General features: G+C 43.8%; 1 protein-coding gene across 5 annotated transcripts; it reads right to left on the bottom strand.

The window, feature by feature from the left end:
* Positions 1-27,700, bottom strand: NAB1 (NGFI-A binding protein 1). Of its 5 annotated transcripts, XM_075511352.1 has the most exons (9): positions 26,737-27,053; positions 21,391-21,559; positions 20,322-21,155; positions 14,542-14,675; positions 13,459-13,510; positions 7,678-7,788; positions 5,210-5,351; positions 3,836-3,985; positions 1-2,702 (listed from the first exon to the last, which is right to left on the bottom strand). In XM_075511352.1, exons 3-9 carry the CDS (start codon positions 21,138-21,140, stop codon positions 2,611-2,613), a joined length of 1,500 nt encoding a protein of 499 aa, XP_075367467.1. In that variant the 5' UTR covers positions 21,141-21,155; positions 21,391-21,559; positions 26,737-27,053; the 3' UTR covers positions 1-2,610. The 5 variants fall into 5 exon arrangements, with proteins under 5 accessions (XP_075367467.1, XP_075367470.1, XP_075367469.1 ...); XM_075511355.1 differs by lacking the exons at positions 21,391-21,559; positions 26,737-27,053 and adding an exon at positions 27,682-27,700; XM_075511354.1 differs by lacking the exon at positions 21,391-21,559 and having other exon boundaries at positions 3,860-3,985; positions 26,737-27,055.
* Between the last annotated feature and the right edge of the window lie 237 nt (positions 27,701-27,937).

Here is a 27,937-nt window from a genome sequence, read left to right as displayed (position 1 = left end):
TCACGGTGAATTTTATTTTGTAAGCAACAATATAAACATGTGAATAAGAACAGGCATCATTTGCAGGGCTGGCCTTTGATCCAGAGTACCCTGAATCGAGCAACCCTTCAAGAGCAGATGAGGGCAAGCCTCCACCTGCGACTCCAGAGGCTAGCCAAGTTGCAGTCCACCAAGACCTTTGTCATGGACAGACCAATGCTTGAGTATTTGCTGTTACCAAATGTATGTGCAATCTCGGAATGTACCTCCCACCTCCCCCCCGGTTAAAAAAAAAAAAATCATACAGCTGCAAACCAGTAAAAAAAATTGCTTCCAGCTTATTGAGACTGAAATGGCCTGTTGGACTATAAACTGAAATATCATTCTAGAGATAACCAACTGGTCGTGACACAAAGTACTGTATTTACAACTCAAAAATATAACTGTTATATACTTTAATTTATAGCAAATTTAATACATTAGTGTTTACAAAATAAATTCTGGACTCAACTGAAACAGCGTGCTGCTTAGCAAGTTCTTTTTCCTTCCTCTCACTTTAGTTGAAGAGACCAGCAAGCTTAAGAGCTTCTTCTGTGATCACGCACAACTTTTGATCATGCCAGGTGACGAAAAAACAGAACGTTTCCTGCATCTCTAAAGTCTCGTTGCTTGGTACCTTCTACCACTCAAGCTGCACAGTTCAAACCTTAAGCTGTCCTTTAACAAGTTCCATACACGTCTCATGAAAGCTACTCAGATACTAACCAGGGCACTGGCTAACGCTACAAACTGAAGAAATATCTTATCCGTATTACTAGCTCACACAACAGGAAAGAGGAAATACAACTACACATTCAATCTCTTATTTCTAACAGCAAAGCTGCGAACTCCATTGCTTAAAGTAAGATACTTCAGTAAGTGAAACAGTACCATACAGTTCAAGAAACATTTTTTTAAAAAACAAACATTTTAATAGTATAAAAAGTTGTTTACTGGTGTTTCTACTATAAAGCTTTGTTCCACAAATCAAAGTGATAAAATAATTAGATATGTTTACAGTGATAAGAGACTGCAGTGTAGACATTTCAGCTCACATTTTGCTGACCGTTTCAGTACAACATAGACCGTGACTGAATCGTTAATACACATCTATGACACAGAGCGAACTGCAGACATGAAGTGCACACCTGAATATGGAAGTTTACCCACTGGCACGGTAACTTACTTTCTTCAGCCCTCCCTTTCCCCTCCAGAACACGTTGTAGGCAAAAACTGTATTCAGAAACTGAGCATATAACTATTTTGACTGCAGGAAAGCAACTCTTATTGAGGGAGTTGCGCAGAGGAAAAATGGCTGCACACAAACACACCATGGTAAATTCCAAAGTTATATGCTGACTATTTCTCCTTAGATAAAATGACATCTGCAAAAGTGAAAATGTACAAAAAATAAAAACTGTCAAATAAATAAAGAATACAGATGTTAATTAATCACATATATAAAGAAACGTATTGGCATACTGTATGCAGTATACGGTATATTCATAGAATCACATGGGCTGGACAGCACTTAATAAGGAGTCACATGCTAAAGACGTAACTCCTTGTCTCTCTCCTCCAAAAGATGTTATGGTTTCTGGATATCAAGTGCAACCTTTTACACCAATGCATAAATCCTGCACCATATTTCAGCTTTGCCACACCTAGGATGCGGATGCTTCTTTTTTTTTTTTTAATTTTTTTTTTTTTTAAAAAGATCCACAGAGAAGTCCAAAAAGTTATAATGGTCTGAATCACAATTTTTGCAGCCCTGTCCATGCTACTTGGTCTCTTGGGTTTCCTACCAAATGAGATTTTTGTAATTGTACAGTGTATCAAACCATAGTTTTTCCCAAGGAAATGGGAGCCAATCATATGGACTCTTCCATACTCTAACTGGCATCTTCTACACGCCTGAACTGTAGGTAGGTATTATGCTGTAAGTGTGTTACACAAAGGCTGCTGAAACCATTGAAAGTGATGTAACGATAGTTAAGTGTCAAGTACGTCCGCTATAATACAGAATCAGGGTCTAGGTCTATCAAATGCTATATCCACATAACATTTTAAACCAAGAAATATTTTATGCATTTTCCTTTTTTTCTACAAATATTGTTGCAAACTTGCTGTTAATTGTGTCACGAGGTTCGCATTCCTAATTCTCCAAGGATTTTAAATTCAAATGTTTAACAACCATCTACGCTAGGTACACTTAAAGTAGACATTGAAATTTCAAGTAAAATGAACTGTAGCCACATCTACTGGACTCAATACACGTCCCGACATCTAGATTTACTTTGATAAGTTATACAAATACATAATACATTCTTAAATAATGAAGACCCACAATATTAATTTGTGAATCTTCCCACGTTATAAAACCACTTTTACAGGAATGTTTATCCACCTGTATTACTGTTTTAGTTTGCAGTGTCTCTTGCTTTCCTGTTTCCACAGATTACTGTACCAGTTCTTAGGCTTTGGCTATTGAAATCTCTTATTTGAATGAGGCAACACTGGTTATTAAGGCTGGTTTTTTTTTCTCTTGTGAAGTTTCATTCTTTACTGACACCGTTTTCCAGAGCAGAATGACTATCTTGTGTCTTCAGGTTCTGTTTTTATGACCTTCCTTTCTATGTTGTTAAAAGCCGAATGAGGAAAATCCTTTAAAATACCAAGGCCTTCTGCATTAAGAAAAGAAAGAAAAAAAAAAGATGTTAAAAACACTGCTTGGAAACAAATATATTCTGTTCTTAATTCAAGAAAAAGGTCCATGAACCGTATGGATACTAACAGTTTAAGCAACAAACTCTGCCTCCTCCTACTGGGCTTTAACACAGCTGGGTTAGAACCACCTCAGTCACATTGCAGTGATGACAGTAAGCACCACAAATTTACTTCAATTCTCTCCGGGAGCAGGGCGTAGTGGAGATGCACTCTTCACTTGCATTTTGAAAGGGAACTGGTAAAAATCCCCAACTAGAAATTTCACTAAGTGAATTATCACTGGGACTGGGACAAACTGCAAAAGAGGTGAGCTAGGATTGGAGTATACCGAAGGAGAAGATGCAAGATTCTTCTCAGTTTTCAAAACAACTACTTTTGCATCTTGTCCTTCAAATAACCTCTTTTCCATTGCATCTTCCAAACTCAGGTGGGATTTTGTTATTATTCCTAAAGTTGCGAGAGTCTCAAGAATTCCTGGCTTTATCTCAGTGCACCGAGTATTAAACTGAAACCACCCATACAGATTTCACAAAGGATTCTTGCTGTCTTCTGTCAAACCTAGAATGAGTTTCTCCCAATGCCAGAGGTAAATGGCAAGATTGCCAGTCAGCAGAAGTCAGCGAATGGGAAACCCAGTGCAAAAGACTTACTGCATGATTTGGTTCACAGTAGAGAAACAGTGCTAGGTTCTTATAAACCAGAATAAAAAGTCTGTTTATAAAACGTCTGATTCCTTTATACAGAGTGAAGCCATGTTATAATCAAACTGCGTTACAATGACAGCAACGTAAGTATTTAACAGCAGTAGTTTGGGTCAACACCGCTCCCTGAGGGCAGACACATGCCAGAACTTGCTTATCTGAACCTAGTTACTGCATCCTCTAAGCTTTTCCCAAATAATATTCAATCTGATTCTAGATGAGCAAGGAACGCTCCTCTTGAAGTTTTGTCCAAAGCCTCGATTAAAAGGTTACACACAAAGCATGCCAGGCCGAGCTACTAGCTTCTTCACTCAGAGACATCATATATTAGTAAGTTCACCACAGGCTTTGTAAGTAATGGTGGGTAATTTACAAGGGACAGCACTAACCCGAGGACTGGGACTTTGCCTCACCACTGGGGTAAAGCCGGATCAAATCACTGCACAGAGGTTTTCCAACATGCTGCTCTCCATCAAGTGAAATGTGCTGCAACTGTCTACTTGGCAGACTTGACATTCGGAGATTCAGTGGTCTTTCACCTGGAAGTTGTTCACAGTGAAACATTGATGCATTAAAAGCAAAGCAATATTAAAAAACAGGTAGAGACTGAAAGACATGCTAATTCTATCAGCAAAAGTACATGCTAAGTCCAGCTGCTCAGGGAAGATTTCTAGCAAAACAAGGCCTATGTAAATATGCTGCTTTGCAGACTATTCCACAGGCACTGCTAGAAAGGGATGCTCAGGCATACAAAAAAGCCCACACCAAAATAACACCACCTCTCGTTCTGCTCAAAATCTTTTTGAGATCCTAAAAATTCCCACTCCCACTGCACAATCCCTTTGAGATCCTAAAAATTCCCGCTCCCACTGCACAGTGGATAAATGGTATAAAGAAGCTTCCACTATCAAGAAGAGCTGGAGCCACACACCTAATTCTTCCTGTATACTTGTGTACCACATTGCTTGACCAATATACACAAATGAAACCCTATGTTTTAATGCTTACTTGTATCGATTCCCTTTAGTTTCTCCCTCTACTGCTTCTCCCCCCCCACCCCCCTTAAACAAACTAGCTTTCAAAAAACAGATACAAGAACTTCTGGTTGTATTTGTTGTGTTTGTAACATTTTGTCTCCTTTCACAACAGTAAAAAAAGAAATCCAAACAGAAAGCACTCGAACAAAACAAACACTCCTAAAATTAATTCAAGCTAAGGAATAGCCAGTTGGTAAATCAAAGAGATAACCACAAAACTGTAAGCTTTTTGAAGAATAACAAGCTACTAAGAACATCATTAGAATCTGCTTTGTTCTAAGTAATTTACATAGCCAGCTCCTCAGGTTTTGTTCCTAGACTGCACAAACAGGTAAACAAAAAGGGGTACCAACTACGTTATCTGCTTTACTTTCAACTTCCACAAAGCAAGAACACAAATGAAATGCAACATTCTGCTCTATTTTCAAAACTTAGGATAAAGCTAGAGCCAAGTTCTTCCCTCAATAATAGTAGTGCACCCTACCTTGTTCCCTCCCCACGTTACCCATAGGGAAAGCAATTTGCCCAGATACATTAGAGTAACAGAGCAGAATCTGACTGTACATCTGATTGCATTATTTAGACTGTAAGCACTTCAGGGCAGAGATCTTGTCTTGTCCATTCACTGCTCAGTGTTCTATACTAGATAAATAACACCACTGACAAAGGTTGTATAATATCAAATGTATTTGCTGGCAGCAACGCCATGCCTGGAAGCTACCATACCTTGTCCATCAGCATTATCTAATGACATGCCATTGGGGCTGTGCTCTTCTGAGTTTTGTCTGTAACACCCTGTGGAAAGACGTCTCTCTAATGCAGCCTGGTTGCAAAGAAACTCCATCTGTTTTGCCATCACCTTTTCCGACTGCAAATAAAGCAAAAAAAATTTCTCTCTATATACATACATATAGCGAGTCAAAACACAGGGGAAAAAAAAAAGCAATATCAGATGATAAGACTAACAGCCTAGATAAAGGTCTTTGTTGACTCATATGTACAGATGTGTGCTTTACAGTTTCTTCAAAACTATCAAGCAAACAAAATATTTTTGCACCCATAAAGACTTTCATACTGTACATCTGAGTCACTCAAGAATACTTCAAATGCAAGCTGCTGTAGTTCATCCACGCAGAAATGCAATGTTAAATTCTGTTCTTCGAAAACACGCAAAAATCACTTTCTGCACTTTAGGACTGCAGGTTATGTGAAGAGAATCTCCAGAAAAGCAAAAAATAATGTCTTAATTATCCAGTTCGCTCTGTTCAAATATATGTCTTCACAAAGTATTCCAAGAGCAATGGCAACATCTGCTAAAAACTTATGCCAAGATTTCACCAGACATCTTGGAATCTTTATTTTAGGAAACAGCACTACACAAGCTTAAAAATCTGCCATTCTGAAAGTGTAGGATGACAGTATGTTTGTGGGGGATAAAGGTGTGAAATGTCTGTCTAGAAGAAGAACAAGACCTATACACCTCTAGAGAGTGAAACTAAACAATGCAGTGCAACGTGGGAGGAAATGGTGTCTGAATGTTTGTCATTGACTTTAATGCCAAGAGAATTCTAACTTTCAATATAATCTTGTTCTTGAGAATGTAAATAAGCATCTTGCAAAAATAAAAGGAAAATCACAAGTCAAGAAAGTTGATTTAGAAGAGCCACAATGAACATAAGAACAGAAAGTGTACAAACTTAACATCTACAATTGATAGGAAAAAATTCATTTTTCTTTCAGGTAATGCCATAATTGTTTCAACTAGTACAGAGGCCTATTAATTGCAGAGCGCTTAACTTCTCTTGGGAGATGATGAAAGCCCTGACTTCCCACAAAAGTCTGCTTACTCAGCATAGTTCAACAATTTACAAATACAATGACAGCATAACAGACCAGCAAAACCTGAGCTTCTCCAGCACAGCGATGACCCTGACAGCAAGGTAACAACATGACCGATATTTACTGACTCTGGCTTAGAGCTCATCAGGTTCTGCAGAGGAACACTGATAGCTCAAGCTTGGTCTTGGGAGGTAGGTAAAAAAAGAAACTATTTTCAAATAGTTTAGTTTCAAGTGGGCTTGACTTTGCTATTCTGTCACTCCTGTTACAACTTTTGAACTGTAAAATAATTTTTAAAAATAGTAAAACATTTCTCACTCATGCCATCTTTGTTGTTTAATTGGGATAAACCCAGAATTTTAAACTGCAATGATGCTTCTGATCACCACAGAAAAACCTGTAGAGTTGCAGATACATTTAAGCTTAAAATAAACCTCTAGTCTATTGTTATGTAGCAGAGACCAATGAAAACGTTAAAGCATATACAAGATGAAAATAAGCTTGCAAAAATCAAGTTCATTTGATCATTATGTGACATCAGAACACGTAGCATAATTGCTTTTTGATGTATCACAATGAACAGATTTGTATGACTGTACACTACTTTGCAATAGAAGAAGGTAAAAGACAGGGTAACACATCTAGTCTCAGAAAACAGGAGTGTAACTCCTAAATGTAATCTTACGTGAAAATTCGGTGATTACATTTGCCCAAATCAGCTATACAAAATAAATTTGTTGCAACTTAGCATGAAATCCCTCCTTGGCAACAACTGGCAGTAGGAGATGCGTATTTTGCCTCAAGGCTGGGATACACTACAGAAAAGACAAAGAAAGAATCGGAAACCTGTCTTCATTTATAAAAAGCTTTCTGGATACTCTAAAACACTGCACTTCCACCAGGCTAGATGTTATTTAGAAAGGCAATTTATCCTCTCAGATCCAGAGGTTCACTATTTCTAAATATATTGGCCTTTCTTCTTACAAGAAATGTCAGAACTGAGGACTCCAAGATCGCCTACTCTATTCCTCTAGACTCAGTAACTTGAACTTTCCATTTATAGCTAATAGCGCAAGTAACACAGCACATACTGTACCAATAGTACTCTACTTGCTCCCAACAGGCAATCACGTATTTTCAAGCCTACTACACTAGATCTTACCTCCTTGGAACTAACAAGGGTAAAGCTGTAGCACTGTGTCAGAACACTTTCAGAAGGTAAACCCAAATTAAGAGTGATGCAATCACGGCTAAGCTAGGTAGCCTGTGAAAATTGACAGTAATTACTTTAGTCATCAAAACCGATGTACAAAGACATGGCCTGTATTATTCACAGTGTAGTGTAGTTGGTTTACCTGGGAATTAAGAGCTGTTGAGTCTTCACTCTTTCCTTTAGCCAAAGCAAGTGGCATTTTGTCTTGCTGGTAGAGTGTCTGGACTGTGTCCTGGAAATCAGGATAACCATCCTATTGAGCAGAAAAGGAAACCAAACACCAAGAGGGACATATTGATTTTCTTCATCCTCTCTGTACACTCAAAAGAAAAAAAAAAAAAAAAAAAAGAAAACCAACCCACATTCCTGAACTTCTGTGAAAATTCGGGACTGCAATTTACATGTTCGTGCTATCCACTTCATTGAAGTTTGTGCATAAAACACACACAGCCCCTCTACAACAACTGCTATATATCTAAAATGGCATACACAGACAATCATATCTCATCTCTCACAGTTTCAGGTGAATCCAGACTACTGTTGTCACTGACATTAAACTAGTTTACATTCAGCCTTGCCAGGCAGATTTAGGCCTATGGTTTCTGTTACTCGTTACATACAGCAGCTTTGGAGATTCTTAAGAAATCAAGTGTATATGCAGTCAAGAATAAGGCACAGCAGCTGGATATACTAACCTTGAAAAACTGAGCAAAGCCTCCTGAAATTCAATGCATTTCACACAGAACCTATACTAGTATCACAAAATGAAGCATCACCATTTTAAAAGACTATATATACCATAGGAAATCATGATTCAATAATTCTTTCAGTCTCAAATGCTTATGACATGCAAATCTCTTTTGCAGCTTGCATATGTACCAATAAAGCAAATAAAGTTCCTGTGAAAGCCTGCCAGACTCCATTAAAATAAATTAATCATCGAAGCAAAAGTTCAAGATGAGAAATTTATCCTGCTCAGCATTATAAAAGGAAAGCTCATGTAAAATAGAGGAAATAGAGAAATGTTTACAAAAGCACAGTATAGGTGGCTCTGTTAAAATGTGAGAGGAAGCTAAAGATCTTAAGACAGACCCAAACCTGAAGACAGTGACATCTGTCACTGAGGATCCGTAGACCCAGGTATCAAAAGTACACCAAATTAGGTGTATTCTCCTTGTGGATTCGAGAGGCACATGCATGTAAATACTAACATTTTTGACAATAGCTGGATAAATGGGTCACCACCCAAGAACAAGAAAAGTGATCTTTCAGAAAAAACACAGGGGAAGGACTACAAGACCCATGCCGTTGGCAGGCTGCCCACTGACCTGCAGAGTGGTGGTCAGACCCACGCCAGGCGGCCAGACCCTCAGCGCAACGTAATGCCAATAAAGCTATTCTTTATACTCGGGGGGAAAAAAAAAAAAAAAAGTCTGTCTGAACACTGCATATTGCTTTTATCCACCCAACATACTCCCTCAGGGAAAAAATAAACATGATAGGTATGCAAAATTTCATAACCAGGTAAATTGCCACAAAACCTCATCCTCTAGAAACAAAGGCTTTGGAGCGCATTTCCATGAGCACTGACCATTTTCATAGTTAGACCTGAATTTGTTTGGGAGAGGAGAATGATTATGTGTAGGAAGATGAGAAACTGAATACACAAAAACCTATCACTCAGGATCCTATTTTAGCAACAAAACAGGTAACGCGGCTCTTTATAACGTATCCGTGATCACTCGCCAATACAAAACCAAAGGCTACTTCCTAAGAGCTGGGCCGGCTGCCCATTGCTGCCTGTTGCCGTGACCGTCACCCGTCAGTCACGCAGATAACTCTCGGATGACGATGCAGTTCTGGATCGCCTTCCCGGAGCCCTTCCCCACTGCCGGCCGTGCTCCTCGCGGCCCCGTCGGTAAGGGCTGACGAGGAGCAGGCTGGCCCAGACGGCGACCTGCTCCGCACCACCTTTGCCTGGTGGTTCCTTCCCCTCTGCGGTCAGGAGGGCCTGCTGCATGCAGCACGGCATTTCTGTTTTGCCACGCTGCTGCTCAGTTGTTTTTCAAGCGGCTTCGTGCAGCAGATGTTCTCAGTCCCACATGTGCTTTTTCGCTCCCTCTAATGACATTTTTCCTATGCAAACAGTAGCTTCTACTGCTTTTGCTGTTTTTGTGAAAAACACAAATCCCACACTTCGACTGGTTTTCTTTTCAACCTTCTCAGCAATGGTGGAGGTGGGCCTTTTCTCTCCTCTCCCTCCACCCCTACCAGCACCAAGGGAAGACGCGCCCTCACAGCCTCCGCTCAGGTCTTCCTGCCTGTGCCCCCTGACTCCCACTGAGCTTTGGGAAATCAGCTTTTGCAAGCCCTCCCCACCTCTCTCATTCAGCTGAATGGAGACACCGACACACAGAACAATTCCTTTATACCACAGACAGCAAGAATATTTTTAAAACTCTCTTTGCCCTCTTGGCTGTTCGCACCGACTCTGAAGGGGAACCTCGTCAACCCCAACGCAAAGCAGCAGCAGCGACGAGTAGTCTCCCCCTCCATGACTTCAGCGTGATATACCTGTGACTTGTTTTGCTTTCTGAGCTGGTGCCACAACAGCTCATCGCTTTGAGCAGTGCTGGTACTGAGTCACGGAAGATGACAAAAATAAGGGGTGCCCCCGCCCCGCAACACCTATGCAGGAGAGATCCTTGCTCTCCAGGAGGATGCACTGTTTCCATCCCTATTCGCCTGTCCTGCTCTTTGTCCAGAGCAGATTTAGGAACCACAACCCCTTTTTTATAATCTGCTTCCAAATCCCCATTCACTCCATTCCCTTTTTCACTCCCTCCACACCTTTAGTCTGTCATTTGCCTGGAATTTTTTCCCTTCTCCTCTCTACACTTCACTCCCACAGCTCGCCCACCCACTCTACGAATAAGAGGGGGAGAGCTCGCAGGGGAAGAGAAAGGCTTTTACAGGTAATTTGATGTAATTCATGGCATATTGTTTCTTTGTAATGCTTGTGTGAGTTTCATATTCACGAAGAGGATAAATTTACAATGGTGGCTGTAACCCAGCAAAACGCTGCAGCTTGCATACACAGCTCTGCTAGCTCTGCTCAAGGATGACCTTCAGAGTCTCTGGAGGTTTTTTAAAGTGTTATTATATTTCAGGAAATTAACTCATCTTTTTTTTTTTTAAGTAATCTTTTACACTATGCAAACAGGGTGTGAAGTCTTTCCAAATTCAAGCAATAGTATTTTAGACCACGCTTTGCGGAGACATTAATGACTAATGGGTAAAGGAATGGTGAATCAAAATACAGAGTTCAGCCTTAAAACAGAAAGGCAAAATGACCTTTACCCAAAACAAACCAAAAGGGAAAAAAAAGAAAAAAAGAAAAAATAAAAAGACAGAGCTAGTTACAACAACAACAACAACAGCTTCCTAGCTACTGGGAAGAAAATTAACTCTATCCCAGCCGAAACCAGGACAGCCACCCATGTTCAGATCCTCTGCATGATTTTAGCGTGACAGTGAGCTAATAGAGCCACAATGAAGCATTACAACTTTAAAAACAGGATAAGGCGTTCTTATCCAAAACAGAAGGAAACAAACAAACAAACCCCACAAAATCCCCAAACAGACTACTAAAAAAAGAACCTTTTTTTTTTTTCAAAATGCAAGCCCCAAGAACCCAAAACACCACATGTAAAAGTGATCTGTGTAATACTGCATCTTTTTTAAATTTCTTTGAAGGAAAGTCCATGATTTACAGTGTACCTCAGAATTATAATGCAGTAGAGTAATGGTTTACTCCTTCGAAGACTCCCAAACTTGTAAGGAAAGAGACATTTATGCTGATAACAACACTGGTAATTTCATAATTAATAGTGCTATGCTATCAAATGAAAGATTATTTCACTTAGTTTAATTTTCAATTTCTTATTTTGGAAAAAAGTCTTATTTCTGAAATAGTCATTTGTACAGTTAGGACATGAAATTTTCACAAGCATTTTAAAATATGACTGGTCATTTTAGATTAAAAGAAAACCAAGTAAACATCCTTTCTCAGAATTACCGAACTAAAAAGTGTCTAGAGAAAGCAGGCCTTCCAGACTCTTAAGATTTCACTATGCAGAAAATAAAGAGAAGGCACATCCCCTAAGGCTGTCCAAATTTCCTGCTCTCCAAAAAACCTAAAGTTTCGGCCTGTATTTTTCAGAAGTTTAATTTTACTTTTTCTTTCAATGAAGATCCTGTAGAAAAAAGCACCTCCCTTGCAGTGTGTCATTTTAGATACTTGCTCATCATCAATTATTACTGAATGAAGGAAAAGCCTCCTAATGCTGAAATCTAATAGTTAGTAAAATACTATTTCAAGCAGAGGAGTGGCAGCTCCCCCCCAGCTCTTACAAATTAGGACTAGACTGGACAAAAGAGCGGAGACTCAAGCAACCATCCTGTAACATGTTGGTCAAGGCAGATAATGGTGCAGGTGAATAAAATCATTTAACGCAGCTTTTCCCTGCTCTTTTTTGTTGATCAAAGAGCATGTAGAGGTCAAAGCAAATCCTAACACATGTAAATGACATTACTGACTTATCATCAAAGCTACCAGTAAATCCTCAATGCACATGTATATTTTGTATTATATAAACTCAAACTACAACTGTGCACAGACTGATGGAACTTAATAAATAAATAAGTCAGATTAACTCCTCTATACCTATTCATAACTGCCTTTTCAAAACTAACTGCCCTCACCAGGGTTTTCGTCACAGGAAAAGCCTTTGCACAGGTAACAAAGCATCGCACTACTGAAAAAAATGAAAGCCTTACATTTGGTGCATCATGTATCACAGAATGAGTTACATATGAGAAACGCATTCCAGAATATGCTGCAACTTTCCTTTACAGTTAAAGAATATATCGCATAGCTGTGTCACAGAGAAATCTAGCTCAGGGCTAGCTTACGTTCTAATGCACGTTTAACCTACACCTTTTGGAGCAGACTATACAATAAAAAAAACCCCCACAATACTAAGGATGAATTAGTTACCCACGTAACAGTGAAACTGTAATTTGTTTAAAAAATAAATTAAAAAGGAGGATCTGCTATTCTTATGAGGTACATAGGTATACATACTTACAATTCTTTTTTTATTTTTTTATTAAAAGCGACTTTTTAAAAGGCCTCAAATTTACTTTCCAGCAGTGACAACTGAAGAAAAAGGTAAACTACACATATTTTGCTCCTGCACTTCTAACAAGAAAGTCCCAGCGTCTCCCTAAGCAACATCTTGTGCAGGTGTATACATTAGCCATGTATACATGTGCTTTTTTACACAAAACTAATTACAAAAAACCCTGTAAATTAATATCTACAGGCACAACCATTTGTGTTGACATATATAGCTTTTAGTTAGCTTTTGACTTTTCAATATGATCAGTTTTACAATTTCTAGCATAGTCAGAGATGGCTAGTATTCCACCATCCTTATCCAGAACTCTGGATTCTGGGCATGATCCAAAGCTGACTCAAGTGAATTAAGCAAACCCCACCTCACACTGACTTAAAAGCAGGAGGCCTTATGGGAAGACATTTTCTACAGCGCTTGAGCTTATTCCACCACAGGAAGCCAGTCAGTCCCATTCCTCCCCCTCCTACTCATTCAGAGTGCAAAACACTGAGAGTAACTTTACCATTAAGCAAATCCTACTCTTTACCCCTGCTCCTACAGGTTTCTCCATCAAGCATTTACATTTGCAGAGACAGTGGTGATGTTCTCCCCCTCTCTCTCTCTCACACCCATCAACTGTCTGTCAAATGTTTTTCTGACAAATTTCCTCAAGACAGATCCCTTCAAAACAAAAATGAATTTTAGCATGCATAGGTCAAAATACAGGAGTCGCAATACTGTACCTCTATCTTGATTCTCTTTGGTGACAGCTCGTCCCTTTCTCCACATTTAGATCTAGAAAAGAAGACACATACGCTATCAGTAAACAGCACGTTAACCCTGACCATCAGAAATAATAATGAAGAAGAGAGTCAAGGAAAAAGAAAAAAAAAAATCAGGCAAGAACAAGTGAGATGTACAGAAAAAGCCTCCAATTCACTTGGACGTGGCAGTAAATGTCACTCAAGTATAGAGGAATACAAGCGCCTTGTGTTGTTTTCAAAAGTGTCAAGAGATTCATGCACTCTTCTTCCAAACAGAAAGGAAAGCGACCTGAGCACAGAGAATTACAGAAATGCCTTTGGCATTGCTTACCCAGAATGGATGTATATTTACATTAATCACTATGGCAGAAAGGGAAGCAAAGGAAAACCATAAAAAGCTCCTGGATGTGTAGGAAAATGTATCTTGAAAGGATATTGAGGGAGTACACATGAGGGAGTTAACATTTAAAAACAATATATAGAATGTGTCAAGACTTTCAATCATATTTATTAATTCTACAGTTTTAGTTGTATTTAAAAGCTGTTAAGCCTTTGTTACTGTTTAATAACAGCAGTTCATTTAACAGAACAGTAACAACTGAAATTAGGACTCAGCTTCAGTTCCTTTAAAGCAAGTTTATAAGCCACTCCCTATGACCTTATCTTTTTCATTTCCTGGAAACTAACAAGCCAAATCTGTATGGAAAAAAATAATTGGAAAAAAAACATTAAACAGCTTTGGCTAGTCTGCCTATTTACATTAACCTTGAAATACACAAATGCCTCAAACACTTGAAATGCCAGCCTCTCAGATGCCTCTCAACATGCACTACCATCACAAAATCTGGAAAACTGGAGAGCAAATAAAAAGGTAATTCAAGATAGCTAAATCTTAGCAGTTTGAAAGCTTCATGACTTAAATAGCATTTTCCTACCCTCCTCAGAAGAGCACTTTGCTAGCTAAAGAGCAAGAAGAAAGTGTCTCTAGTGCTTCAAAAGAAATGCTATCAGACTGATTAGTTCCCTGAAAGTAAAGGTCCTTTCAGTTAATTAAAACCTTACTTGGTGGTCCTGTAAGTGTACTTGTATGTAACTTCTCGAGAGATTTGCCGAGCTAGCGCGAAGAGTTCATCTCTCCTGGTCAATAACGCGTTATCTTTTACACACAGCTGAGCGGCTGCTTCATTAACTGTTAGCTGAAAATTAAACACAAAAACAGGGATTCATGATTTTGCATACTTTCACTCATTGTGCTTGTAGAAGTACCTGTTCTTCTGAAATAATAAAAAATTTCAATTGCAAGTAAAATTACCTATAATTGTATACTAAACCTTGGAGGGTTTCTTCAGTTTATTTATACCCTGACTAAGCCAGGTAAGCTTCTGGGAAGAGAAAAGATATAAACGTAGTTGGTACATTTAATGTCCTTTAAGTAAAACGTTATTGTAAGACTCTCTCAATGTGTGCTGCTTGTGCCTCATCCCAGCATTAATTAAATCTCAGTATAAAAGAGTAGCTCTGAACGTTCACAGTGTTTGGCTCCCAAAGCCTGGTTTACAGGGAATACTATTTTTATAAACGCAATATGCCCAGGACTTGGGGGAAGAAAAAAAAAAAAAAAAAAAAAAAAGCCCTGACAGTGTGGGTACAGATGGCTTTCCCTGGTGAATACAGCATAAATTCTGTAGAAGGTGATGGTTTAAGAAACGATTAAACTTTTTTTAGCTATGTTTCTCACCCTCGTGTTTGTGAAGACTATCTTCAGACATGAATCAAATGTAACTTGTTTCAAGGATGTTTTCCTGAGCCTGCTGGGACACATTTCTAGTGCCTCTGCTGCTGGCAATAGTTTCATAAAAAAAGGGGAAAAAAAAAAGCGCCTTAAGTTAAGGCTCAAAATGGTTTCGCAATGCTCTTTAGAAGCCTTTAGGAAGTGGTGATGCTGTCATGAATTATACCAGCTTAACAATACTGCTGTCTGAAAAGCCTATGGTCAACAGTATAGACAAACAACAAAATTATTAATACAACAAGAGACGCTGAAACTGAGATGCTGGAGAGGAGGTTCCCTGCTCCTTCCCCAGTAAGCAGGGGCTGAAGAGACATTTTCACTTCTTCCTCAGCTGAAGAACAGCCAGCACTTGTAATGAGGTGTAACAGCAAGAGGCCAACAGAATACTGCAGGTGTTTTTTCCAAAGTGCCCACAACTCTTCTGCTCTTTATTTCTAGAAATTAAGCTGCTTTGAATGGGCTTGGCTTCTCACAAATGAGCACAGCTGCTTTGCTGCTACTGTCAACAGTATGTTCTGTCTCTGTCTCAGGCTAGTGAATATTACAAAGCAGCTAGGTTTTCCATAGCACAGTCAGCATATTCATGACGGATTGAGATGTGCCATCCCCAACCCTTGATCTGGCAGTGCAAAGAACAGCTGCGGTCCAGCACGCAGGGCTATGTGGCTGAGGACGGGCAGGACCGCACACGTGTGACCTCAGACACCAAAAACACTGCTCATACAAGAAGCGCTGTTCATGGAAGCGGACAGAAGGTGAAGCTGAGGACAGACCAGCAGGTCTGCAGTTAAATGGTGTATCCTGGGAGAAGGCTAAGAAACTCGCTCCTTTACCCCGCTGTCTACCACAATGCAGAACGTTACTTGTGAATTAAATCACAGGAACCAGCAACTCACCTGAAACACCGCACACTCCACCCCTGAAGGATGGAAGCTGTCATAAGACACGAACAACACACAACCATGCTGTCCTTCACCGCAGTGCTTGGGGTCATCCAAATTAGAAAAAAATATATTTTGCCTAATGCAACCCTTGTTCTCCAGTGAGGCTGAAAAAACAAAAACGTGTACCAGAAGAGCTGAGATTCTCTCAGCGGCCCGTGCCCATGCAGTATTTCTAGTAAAACCTTACACAGAACTGCTGTTCCTAGTATTTCATAAGCATTTTTTCCTGTGTTTAGCATAAAAGTCTCTGATCTGAGTAGGGCATTTCCTGCGGTACCTGAATGCTAATCAGAGTGCAAACATGTCTTTAACAGGCGAATTAGTTACACTGCCTGATCCTTTAGTCTCTGTACAGACAAAAAAAATCTCACAGATCAGATGTACAAGGGTGGGAAGTTTAGGTTTAATCTGTGAAACATCTCTAGGTTACTATGTTCCTACAATACAACGTACTAAAATAACAAACTATTACCCCTTAGACAGGAACAGTCGTTCTACAACGCTTATCTTTTCAGAAGAAACACAGGGGAAAAAAAAGATACAAAAATAAAAGATTAATACAACACTGATGAAAAGAATTACCATCCAAAGCAGGCATTAATTTCTGTAACAGTGATAGGTATTACTTAGCTGAGGATGAATAACATGGCTAATGCTTACAAAATAATTCGAGATGTTTTTTATCCCTCAGTAGTGTTGAAAGGTTGCAAAGAGCTGAAATGACTGAAAATGCTTTGGGTAGTTGTAGGCAAACGCTGTTTATCCTAATATATGAGAAAAGCCAAATGTTTGTTTGTTTGTTTTTCCCGGTTTCTTCTTTCAGGTCACATGCAGACTTACTGAATTGAAGTGCATCATGGCTCCCTGCCTTTTCAGGAGGCATAATACTGCAGATAGAAAGTGTTGCATGCCTAAAAATAAAGATTCGTTTGCTGGAAGCCTTAATGATATGGAGCAACACATAACCATCTACAGAGAGGGATGGGTATACTTCCATCTGATGGGGTTCATAGATCCCCCCACTAAAAAACACATAATTTAATACCAAGCCCTACTGTTTTGGTGAGTCAGCAAAAGGAAGAGACCGAGCTAGACAAAATTTGTTACTTGCATCTCTTATTTCTGTTTCTCACACTATTAAACAGGATTTTTTTTGGTTTTATAGGTACCTAGACAAGCACTGAAATATTAACACGCAAATTACAAATCTGACTCAAACACTGCATGGGTCACCAAGTTCAAGGACATGCCTCAGACTCATCCCTCCTCCAGTCCAACTTTAAACATAAAGCGTTCTCTGTGCTTGAAAAGCTGTGTAATACCGAGACAATGGGATGGATTAAGGACAGTATGTTTATTAGTTTTGAAATGACTTTGAAAGATTCTGCATCAGATTTTATGCTAAATCAGTGCCTTATGCAGATAATCCTACCAATAGCACACACTTCCAAACCAGCTCAGTATCTGCAGCTCTCACTGGCCTCTAATGGCTGCTCAAGCCCTCTGAGACACTCCAGTGTTCATACCGAAACAGAGAATATTCTAATTCACCACTGATAATTCCATCAAGTTTGAGTTTAATTTGCATGTAACTCCACTCTGCTTGAGGAGCCAGAGATACCCTGATCTTTACATTAAGAAGCTAATCACTACTTAAGCTTTTTAAATTCATAGTGAAGTTTATTCAGCTGTTCATTGCCAGCTGCAAGGAGAAATCTTGAACTGCAAGGCAGAATGACAGCCTTGGAATGTATCAACACGTGCAGAAACACAGTCTCTGGACAAGCAGAAACTTACCTCCCTGGTTGTTTAAGGTCTTTCCTTCTAAGCAGCAAATTGTTTAAGCCAAAACCAAAAATCCACCGAAGTCAAGTTTACGAAAGGCAAACTCTGGTTTTGCAGATTTTAAACAAAAAAATGGTCTCATTGCTACTATTTGTATATTTTCTGCTTTAAAATCGAAATAGAGAGAAAACTGTTCAAGGCAAAACTTCGTGAAATCTGGCCTCTTTAAGCAAACAGTAAACCAATTATGAGCAAATTCTTCTTGCTTGCATGTGTGCAGTTCCCATCAAGTTCAGCGAGGCCCCACATGCGTAAGTGAGGCATAAGTCAACCACATACTCCTTTGATCTTGTGCCCTTAATCATAATAGCGATAGAAATATTTCCTAAAGCCAAACCATGCTCTAATTCCATTTTTAAACATGGTTTGACAATGATGTAGTAAAGATCTGTACTGCCTTACTAAAAAAAATTAACAAGGCAGAGCAGTCGTCCTTTCTTCCAGTTCTTTGCTACCCTGCTCCTTCAAACGACCACCCCACTATTCACTCCTCCAGCTTCGCAGAGCCACTCCTGAGCCTACCACACGCCTGACAAAAGCTGCCCCCGGCGCCCACCTCCCATTACATTGCTGGATGCCAGGAAATGACCCTACGAGAAGCCTGCCCAGACTTCAGAGTATTTTCTGCAGCCGCTACCCCAGAAAGAGAGTGCGAAAGCAGAGCTTCACACGGTGTACACCTTGACTGCCTCCATCCTCAGGTGGGGAGAACTCCCTTTCTCCGAATCCTGACTGCAGCAACATACACAGGGCATCTACACCATTAATCCTTTCAAATCCTGCCTCCATCTCATACGCGACTTGTTCTGTTATGGGAGAGACTGCCGCAAGGTCAGGGGAGTAAGACAAGATCTGTTCTTGCACACTGAATGAATTCATAGATTATAAGTTTTCAACATAAAGCCACAAAGCAAGTAAGTGAAAGATGCACAACTAAAACTGTGTGGTAGAAACGCGGCCGACTACTGACAAGTTCCCTTGGAAGCGTCTCCCCAGTCTGTAGTAAAAGCCCTAGTGAAGCCACTGCTGGTGATGTGCAGTTGCCTTATAAATGTAAATACATAAACAAAAATGTAAAGAAATACGCCTTGCTTCCTTCTGCCCTTCTACTCAGAAGCATAAAGAGAACCTAGTCTTACACTGCAGATCACACACCTACAAAACTTCTTCTTGAAGTGAAAAAAGGCTAAAGCCAGTACAGTTTTTTTGGCACTCCTGTAACATAAATATTGCCTTTTGGGAGCTAAGCCTTACATGCCAAATTTTAAATCCAACTGAAATTTTGCAATCACTGTTAACTGTGAAAATGCTGATGCAGCATTCATATCAACAGCGTTTTGGCACTGCTTTGAATTAATGTTTGTTCTCCTCTTGTACTGTACTTTGGCACTAGGGAACTATTCCCCACACAGACACACCTATTGCATTACAACATATGCAGTGTGAGCCTCAAGAGTGCCAGAAGAGAAGCGAAGGAGGCCAGCATGGACTTCTAAGGACAAGAGGGAACAGATGCTATGCAGGTATTAAAGGACAAACCTTCAAATTACAGCCACCCATCAATACTGGATACGGTCCTTTCCCTTCCTCCTCACAAAGTCTACACTTCACTTGACCGGCTTAAGACCACTGTGCTCAAAAAACCCCACAGGTTGTATAACTAAACTTCACCCCAATTCAAACACAAAAAATCCCACCCCACCGGCTTTAGAGACCTCATCAGTAGAATCCTTTTTACCTCGAGGGCACAAGCTACATAGTAGGGTCTCAAGGTGAGGGAAGACAGCCAGAGGGTAGTAACCGAGCCAGGTGATCCTGTTACCAGACACAAGCAATTTTAGTTACTAATCTTCCGCACGAGTCTACTCTCAAAGATGCAAAGGAATATCAAGACAGGACTGCTTTAAAAATGTGCCAAATGCCTAGAATACCAAGGGCCACATTCAGTGCAATACTGATTTGCTATTTCAGTGCCAAACTGTTTAAACCCTCTGTCTGACAGGCCGCACCAGTGCCCGAGCAGACTGATGACACCAAGTTGAAGTCACCAGCGCACACATGCACACACCCACCCAAGAAAGGGTACTTCTACTGCACCGGAGATTTCTATCCCAGGGCAGGACTGCCTACGGCTCCTGTAAGACACACAACTCTTGTCAGCCGGTGAGAAGTGCCCGTTCAAAAAGTGTACCCTGTGAACAGCGTCTCATAAAAGGCGTAGGAACAGGGGAGGAAGCCCACTATCGCGCCATTTATTTTACCTCGTGAAGGGTGAGATGCTTGCCATCCTTTCTTTTTGAGTCAAATCTGCCATATATTGCACTGTACTTCCTGATCTCCTCCTCTTTGTGAGGGTCCTCATCACTCATCTCAAAGATATGACCAATCATCTTTGCCAGTTTCTTATTTGTTTTCAGTAACTCCTTGACTTCATTTGAGTCACTTTTGGGCAGGGAGGGAACCATACGTTCTACGCATTCAGCAACTGACAGAGCAGCGGCGGCATCCAGGGTCTCACTGTTTTCCTTTGGTGAAGCTGGAGAGCCAAGGTCAGCCGGGGAAAGACTATGTTCGCTCTCTGTGGTGTGGTGTCCTTGCCAGAGTCTTGGTTCACTGCCGCTCTGCAGCGATAAGTTCCCCACCACATCGGACTTGCTTGCGCCCACACTTTGCACGCAGGTCGTGGCAGCACATTTTGGAATCTTCAGGTGAGGCTCTCTGGTGCTGCTGTTCCTTTCGTAACTGCTGCAGGATATCCCCAGCCACGCAGGAGACCCTTCCGGCAGCTTATATATTGGAATGCTGCTGACCGGTAAGGAGGTGAGAGGCTGGTTAAAAAGACCAGGGTTTGTGACCCAGTCCCTCAAAGCCTTCTGCAGCCTTCGGACATGAAGCGGCTTGCTAGCCATGCCTACGAGAGCCATTATCTCCAAAAACTCCTCTTCACCTGCTTCACAGAGCTGCTGGACATCATCGCCACCCTGCTGAATGAAGGCATCGAAGTAGAATAAGAGGTTTGCTTTCTGTAGTATTCGATACAGCTGCAATTCCCCAAGGGTTCTGGGTAGAGCTGATGCCATCACGGATGACAGAACCTGCAAACAGCAAAAACAGAGAGAAGATGAGCACCAGAACACCAACGTCGAGACGCGTTCCCCCCACCGCCCATCCTTCTGTAAGGCTGTCAGTTCAGAAGACAGGATTTCTTTCTCTCATTAGAAGAACACGTATGGAAACAAAAAAAGGGGTGATAGCTCTATTTTTTGACTAGCTAACTTAATGGAAACATTTGTGAAAAAACAAATCAGCAGATAGTTGCAATGCACCTACAAAAAAGATGATTCAAACATGAAGCCAGCTTGTTTTCAGCATTCCCACTTCATGTTTGTTCCCAAGAATGTCATTCAATATTGCTCACTGCTTCTACTTGACTCTCTTTTATATCTTCAGATCAAAATGATCACAAAACACTCCGAAGAATTACTGCATACTTGATCCCCTGAAGAAAGAAAGCTCATCAGTTTTGATTCTCCTTAATTCTCAAATAATTTCCCCCCATAGCAGTGTGGAGGACTGTAAAAGGAAAGCAAAGAAAAAAAGTGCTTCACAGAACTCCAGAGGATTAATGAAGCTGGATCAGTAAACGGCTGTTTCAGAACCAAGTACTTCTACAGTTTTTTCCCATTTCACATAAAAAGGATCTAATGCCTCTGCTGATCTTAATTATGGCAGCAACATCTGCAGACAAAGCAAAAATACTGATGGATTCCAACACATATAGTTTAAAGATGTTATTTTGAATTCACCTGCCCGTTCCATTTGCTAACAGGCCTGCATGTCATTGATACTTACGACATGAAATACCATTCGGCAATACAGCAGTTGCGCTCTAAGGGCTCCGAACAGACAAATTGCAGCAGTATTCTACCCTTACGGCTGCAGAAAAACCATTTGCACAAGTTTCAACTTCATAAAACTCGTTAGCCACAGTTACCCCGCAAATAATAAATTCTTCAGAGAATTCTAAAATCTCTCACACACACCTCTGCACTCTACAATGGCTTTCACAACTACAAGCGGATAATTTCCCGTATTACTGTATTAAGCTAAACCACCAATCAATAAGGTCTAAAGCATGTAATTTATAGTTGGTTGGGAAAGTAACAGAACTAAAACATGGAGCTGGTCTGCTAACATTACTCTGGCTCTACTATCACATTGGACTTTAAAAAACACACAGTAGTAACCTAAAAATTAGCACTATTTGCACACACTGAGGGGAAATTATTTTCATAACGTGCAACCCCCCCTCCCCCCAAAACTCCGATGCAAGAATATACGTATGCTTTGGGGCATTGGAAGACTGGTAATCAAAAGTAAAACTAAGGCAGAGATTATTGTTACAATATGCACTTTTGCATATTGTTTTTTTACAATATGCACTTGTTCTTCAGAAACTCAAAATAAATTTACAAATGTAACAAATGGAACTCAACCTCTATTCAGGAGGCATCTGAAAGATCAGGCTTTTGCTACAAAACTTTGATTAAACTCCGCTAGAGAAAAATAAAATTAGGAGGCCAACAGAAACTCTACAAACGTGCACGTAGCAGCAACAGAATACCTACAAACAATCTCTTCAGGAAGAAAAGCCCTGGAAAAAAACAAAAAATACAAAAAAACAAAACCACCAGCTGCACATATCATTCTTTGCACACTGGTATTTGTAAAACAGAATGGACAGCAATAGCCATTTAGATCTGAGCAGCCACCTCAAGGAACTGCTGGTGAGCTCAAGAGCTAATCAACTGCACACTTTGGAACTCAGGGTGAAACTGGAAACATTTAAGAGCTACATATTCTAGAAACAGAGTTTGGCTTTAAAAAATAATAGTTAATTGCAGAAAAACAAGCACTGTCTACACTCCAAGATGTGAGCAGCAACAAGGAAAATGAGGAAAATCACTTCAGGTAATCCTTTGAATGGTACATAATTCAGTATTTTAAAAATTGTCATTACTTCACAGAAGTTCTTAGAAAAATCCTCCCATTCCATACAAACTTTGACAAGACAAACAAAACTAACAGCTTCTGGTTTAGTGGCATTTCAGTAAACTGTTCCTACCCTCTCATTTCACATGATGTTGACTTTCTACCATCAGTACCACAAATTAACTTATATAACTGTTACAAGAATACCCGTTTGCTCTGAAAGTCATCCATCTTAGCACAAAATCTACATAAATCTACATAAACGGACTTTGTGCAGAGAGCTAAATTGAATCCTGGGAGGACGGTGGCAGTGAAATTGCACACAGCCCAGGAGCTCCAGGCAAGGCATGGAGCTCATTTTTCCAGCCCACAGGCTGGAAGAGCAGCAACAGTCCACGAGCAGCCTTTACCTAGAGGCTTCTAATCAACAAATCTCCTCATGACAGGTAAAACTGGATTAATATGTACTATGGAGGCGTCAGTAGTGAGTCCGCAGTTCAGACTGCGTTGAGATTTGCATTTAAAGCAAGACTGAAATCCTTGTTTTGTACTTTGAAGACCAATTCTGTTTTCCAAATTTAGTACAGTAACTCCTGAGAGGGCCACGCAAATTTTCCATTGAAGATTGCTACCAATTTCTGCAGAGAAGACATTTTCAAACACTCCTTTTGACCTCTTTTCTCTTCTCATTAAACTGAGTTCCTTCTGCACTCACCTCAACGACATCCCAAGTACTTCTAAACTTTTACAAGGGGAAGGCTCCCTCCCCTTTCCAAGACAGCCTCACCACACCGCTAGCTACGCTGCTTTTCTAGACATTATCGGTCCACTCCACTGGTTCGGCTCAGCTCACAGCCTACAAAGCCAGGCAAGCAGGTAAGCTAGTCGACCTGGAGGACCAAGATGAGGCTTAGGAGGAGGATAAGCAACAAACAAGGTTTGCTGAGAAAGCAGCACGGCACTGCTAAAATCAGAAGAGACCGTTAACCCAAAGGACACATGGCATTGCTGTTGCTGCCTGGCCCTGCTTACCTATCCGGCTACAGCAAAGCCTTAGCACACCCACTCAAGTCTCAGTGCCGCACATCTTTCAGGTGACCTTTAAATTGCACCTAAGAGATGTAAAGTACTGCTTTCCACCACTGTTGTTGTCATTTCTTAGTGCAGCAGGGACCACGCTTTTGGGGCAAAGGACGAGCATGAGAAGACGTTACGCAACGAGAAGACACGGGCGAGCTCACGGCCAGGACGCTCGTGTACGCTCCTCACCAGGGAGAGCACCTCGGGTAAGACCTGGGGCACCGTGCGCATTCCACCTCTGCCACAGCCTACTCAGTAAGTCTTAGGCTTTCTAATCTGTGATCCCAAACAAACCTGGTTCAGGATAACAGCCTGGTAATGTCCTCTGGCAAACCCTAAGAAGCTAACCAGAATGATCTGCTGCCTTAGCAAGCAGCAAGCAAGTAGATCTTCTAAGGTATGGCCAAGTGCAAACCCTTTTACGGCAAAAGGCGGGAACACGAAGCTGGCACAGGAAGGTCTGCAGGAACAAACGAACGCAGCGATGGCAGTTGAGCTCCTACTTCTCCCCCTTCTTTGCTCATCGTCCATGCCAGTAAGGAGTGTGGGAACACAGAGGGAAGAGCAGCTGTCTTCTACATTTTTCACATATAGAGCAAACAAAGAAGCTAGGAAATTCCCCGTAACAGAAAAAGCTGGTTAAAATACATGCAAGGTTGCATACTGTTATAGCCACAGAAGAACCAGGAAATCACAAGTTAGATTTTCACTCGGCCTTTGCAACCCACAACCATGCATTCTCATTTTCCACATTACCTCATTCACATCCACAGCCTATCACCCCATGTGCCATGCCCTCCTCTCCAAATGCTGGATGTCACCTTAACTCTGACCACAAACATAACTCCTAGGAAAAAGGAAAACAAAAACCACAGAGACACCACACAGCACCACTAAATATTTGTAAACAATCAGTGCAGGAATCACAACCTATTCCTGCAACTGGCTCCCTCTATCAAGAGGGCCAGCGGTGGCAGCAGCCCAGCTCAACATCTTTAACTACAGGAAAATACCCATTTCTTCCCGTTCTGCCTGGTCCGAGTTCAAAGCCGCACATTTCCCGGAGGTGGCAGGAAGATACGTGGCTGCAGTAAGCAGGTGGTGGATGTGGGTGAAGTACTGGGAGAAGGAAAACTCGGGAGTTGAGAGATGTAAGCACGGGGACAAAGAAAACTCGGGAGTTGTGGGATGTAAGCATGGGGCAAGGACTTCGCTAGCAGTTTTCCTGCTTTTTAAGGCTGCACTAGAAGTAAGAGCAACTGAGCAACCCTAACTGATTTTTAGAGATTTTCATTTCAGGTGAATTATATTTGAGCTGTCACCAATTAAATTAGGAATACGCACAAGGAGAAAGTGCGAAACATCACATTGCCGTATTTTAGAAAAAAGTGATTATTTCATAATATATCTTGATCACTTTAGGCGTTTTGAAAAGTCTCTGAAGACAAACCGGATTTGGATGTGAGAGCTGGCTGCTTTGCATATTCATTGCATTTTTGCAGCGTTTCCAAAGGACTTTTAGCAGGAGAAGAAAATTACATGTAGCTGCAGAAGCGAGACTTCGCAAATTAAATAGTCTTGTCTAGCTCCGAGATGTGCCAAAATACAACCTATTAAGTGAGTTTCACGTTCAAATACAGATGCGTATCTCGCCGCAACTAACCAGAAACTTGAAACGTGCAAAAAAAAATCGCGTAAGGATTAAAAAAAAAAAAGAGCCCAAATGCTTCACGATTCCCACCCGCTCGGTGCGAGCGTCCCACCCGAGCCCGGCCCGGGGAGGGCTACCTACCGCCCCGGCATGCCAGCCGGGACCCGCCGCGCCGGCCCCGGGCAGGCCGCGGAAGGGAGCCGACGGGAAGGACACCGACACAGCGGGCACGGGCGGGCTGCGGTCCCGACACGCCGCCGACACCAAGTTCGCAGCCGCCGAGCCCGCTGACAGGAACACCCCCGGGCCGCGGCCCGGCACCCCTCGGGAGGCGGCGGCCGCCCGCGGGAAGCCTCCCCGGGGCCGCTTCTCCGTAAAGGCTACACCGAGGGGCGCGGGTGCCCGGGCGGCGGACAGGCGGGGCGGTCTCTCCCCGGCCCGGCCCGGCGCCTGGAGCCGGCGGGCCCGGACACCCGTCACGTCCCACCAACGGCCGCGGGCGGGAGGAGGGGGTGACCCACTGCGCGGGGGACGGCGGGGGAGAGAGGCCGCGGAGGGGCACGGCACTACAATGCCGGGGGAAGGGGGACGGCCGGCACCACAGCGCCGCCCCCCCCCCCCCCCCCCCCCGCCGGTACCCCGGCGCAGGGCCGGCAGCCCGCCGCCGGGGCGGCGCCGCCCCCGCCCGTCCCGTCCTGTCTCGTCCGTCCCGTCCCGCCCCGCCGCCCCCGCCCCGCGCCCCCCCCCCCCCCCCCCCCGCGGCAGCGGAGACGGCAGGGACGTTCCTGTACTTTCCGCCCACTGCCGCGTTCCCCCCCCCCCCCCCGCGCCGGATTTCTCCGGGAATCACCCACGCACGACCCGCCCGCTCCTTCCGGCCGTCCCCCGCGGGACCGGGCTGCCCGGGCGGCCCCAGCTCCCCGGCCCCGCGCCCCCCGCCGTCCCGCACGTACTCTGCAGTAGGCTGCCGCCGCCGCCGGCTGCCCGGGGCTTCCCTCGATGCCGTCCCGGCGCCGCAGACTCAGCCCCGCCGAAGTTCCTGCCAGCGCCCCCCCCGCCTGCGCGCCGCCGGCCCAGGCTCCTCCTTTCCCATCGACGGGGCGGGTGGGCGAGCCGGTCCCCGCCACCGCCTCGCTGCCGCCGGGGGGCCGCGCGGCCGCCCCGCCGCCGCCCCGCGCAGCTCGCCTCGTCGCGGCCGCGCCTGCCGTGCGCGGAGGCCGAGCGGGCGGCGGGAGGGAGCGGCCTGCGCCGCCCCCGCCCCCCGGGCCCCGGCCCCGCCGCCGCCGGCCCCCGCCCCGCACACACGCCGCCCCCTCCCGCGCGGTCACATGGGGAGATCCCGCGCGCGCTCCGCCGCCCGCCCACGCGCGGCCGCCGCGTGACGCAGCGCCTGGCGGGGGCCGCCGCCGCGCGGGGGCGGGACCAGCACCGGCACCCGCCGCCCGGCAGCGCGCCCCGCCGCGGCCGGCCCCGCCGCGCCCCGCCCCGCCCCGCGCCCCGCCGGGCTCCGGGAGCCCCCGCCGCCCCCGCCCGGCCGCCCCCGCCCGGCCGGCCCCGCGGGAAAACGCCGTTCCAAACTTTCCGCTCGCAGCGGCGGGAGCTGCCGCCTCTCCCGGGGCCGGGGCCGGGGCTGCTCCGGGGGGCGCGCGGGGGTGCGTGCCGGGCGCGGGCAGGCGCACGGCCGAGCGCGGCCCGTGCTCCCGCCGGTGCGCCACAGCCCTGCGGGGCCGGCCGGCCCGGGACAACCCAACGGCTGGGCCCCTGCCGGCGCCGGGCACAAGCCCGGGGACGGAGCGGTGAGGGAGGTGGTAAGCGGGGACGCGGCGGCGGCAGGACGGGAAAGCGAGCAGCGCGCTGAGCCCCGCGCGTAGTTAAGGCAGTGCCGGCAAAACACGTACTCCGTCGAACAACGATCCGGTAAAGGAGCGGGTAACGCCGCAGGCAGAGGCAGCGGGCCCTCGCCCTCCCCGCGGGGCGCGGGGCTGCCCCAGCCACACCGCTGCCCCGGGCCGGGCTCCGCCGGGAGGGTGGCACCTTCCGGCCGGCTACCGCCCGGCCTGCGTGCCCGGAGGAAGACCGGCCGGCCCGAGTCGCCCGTCACCCAGGTTGCAGGACACCGCACGTCACCTCTTCCTCCACCACCTTCCTCCTCCT

Source organism: Mycteria americana, chromosome 9 (assembly GCF_035582795.1).
Source record: "Mycteria americana isolate JAX WOST 10 ecotype Jacksonville Zoo and Gardens chromosome 9, USCA_MyAme_1.0, whole genome shotgun sequence".
Classification (NCBI taxonomy): Eukaryota; Metazoa; Chordata; class Aves; order Ciconiiformes; family Ciconiidae; genus Mycteria; species Mycteria americana.
This window is presented reverse-complemented; position numbering and strand designations above follow the sequence as displayed.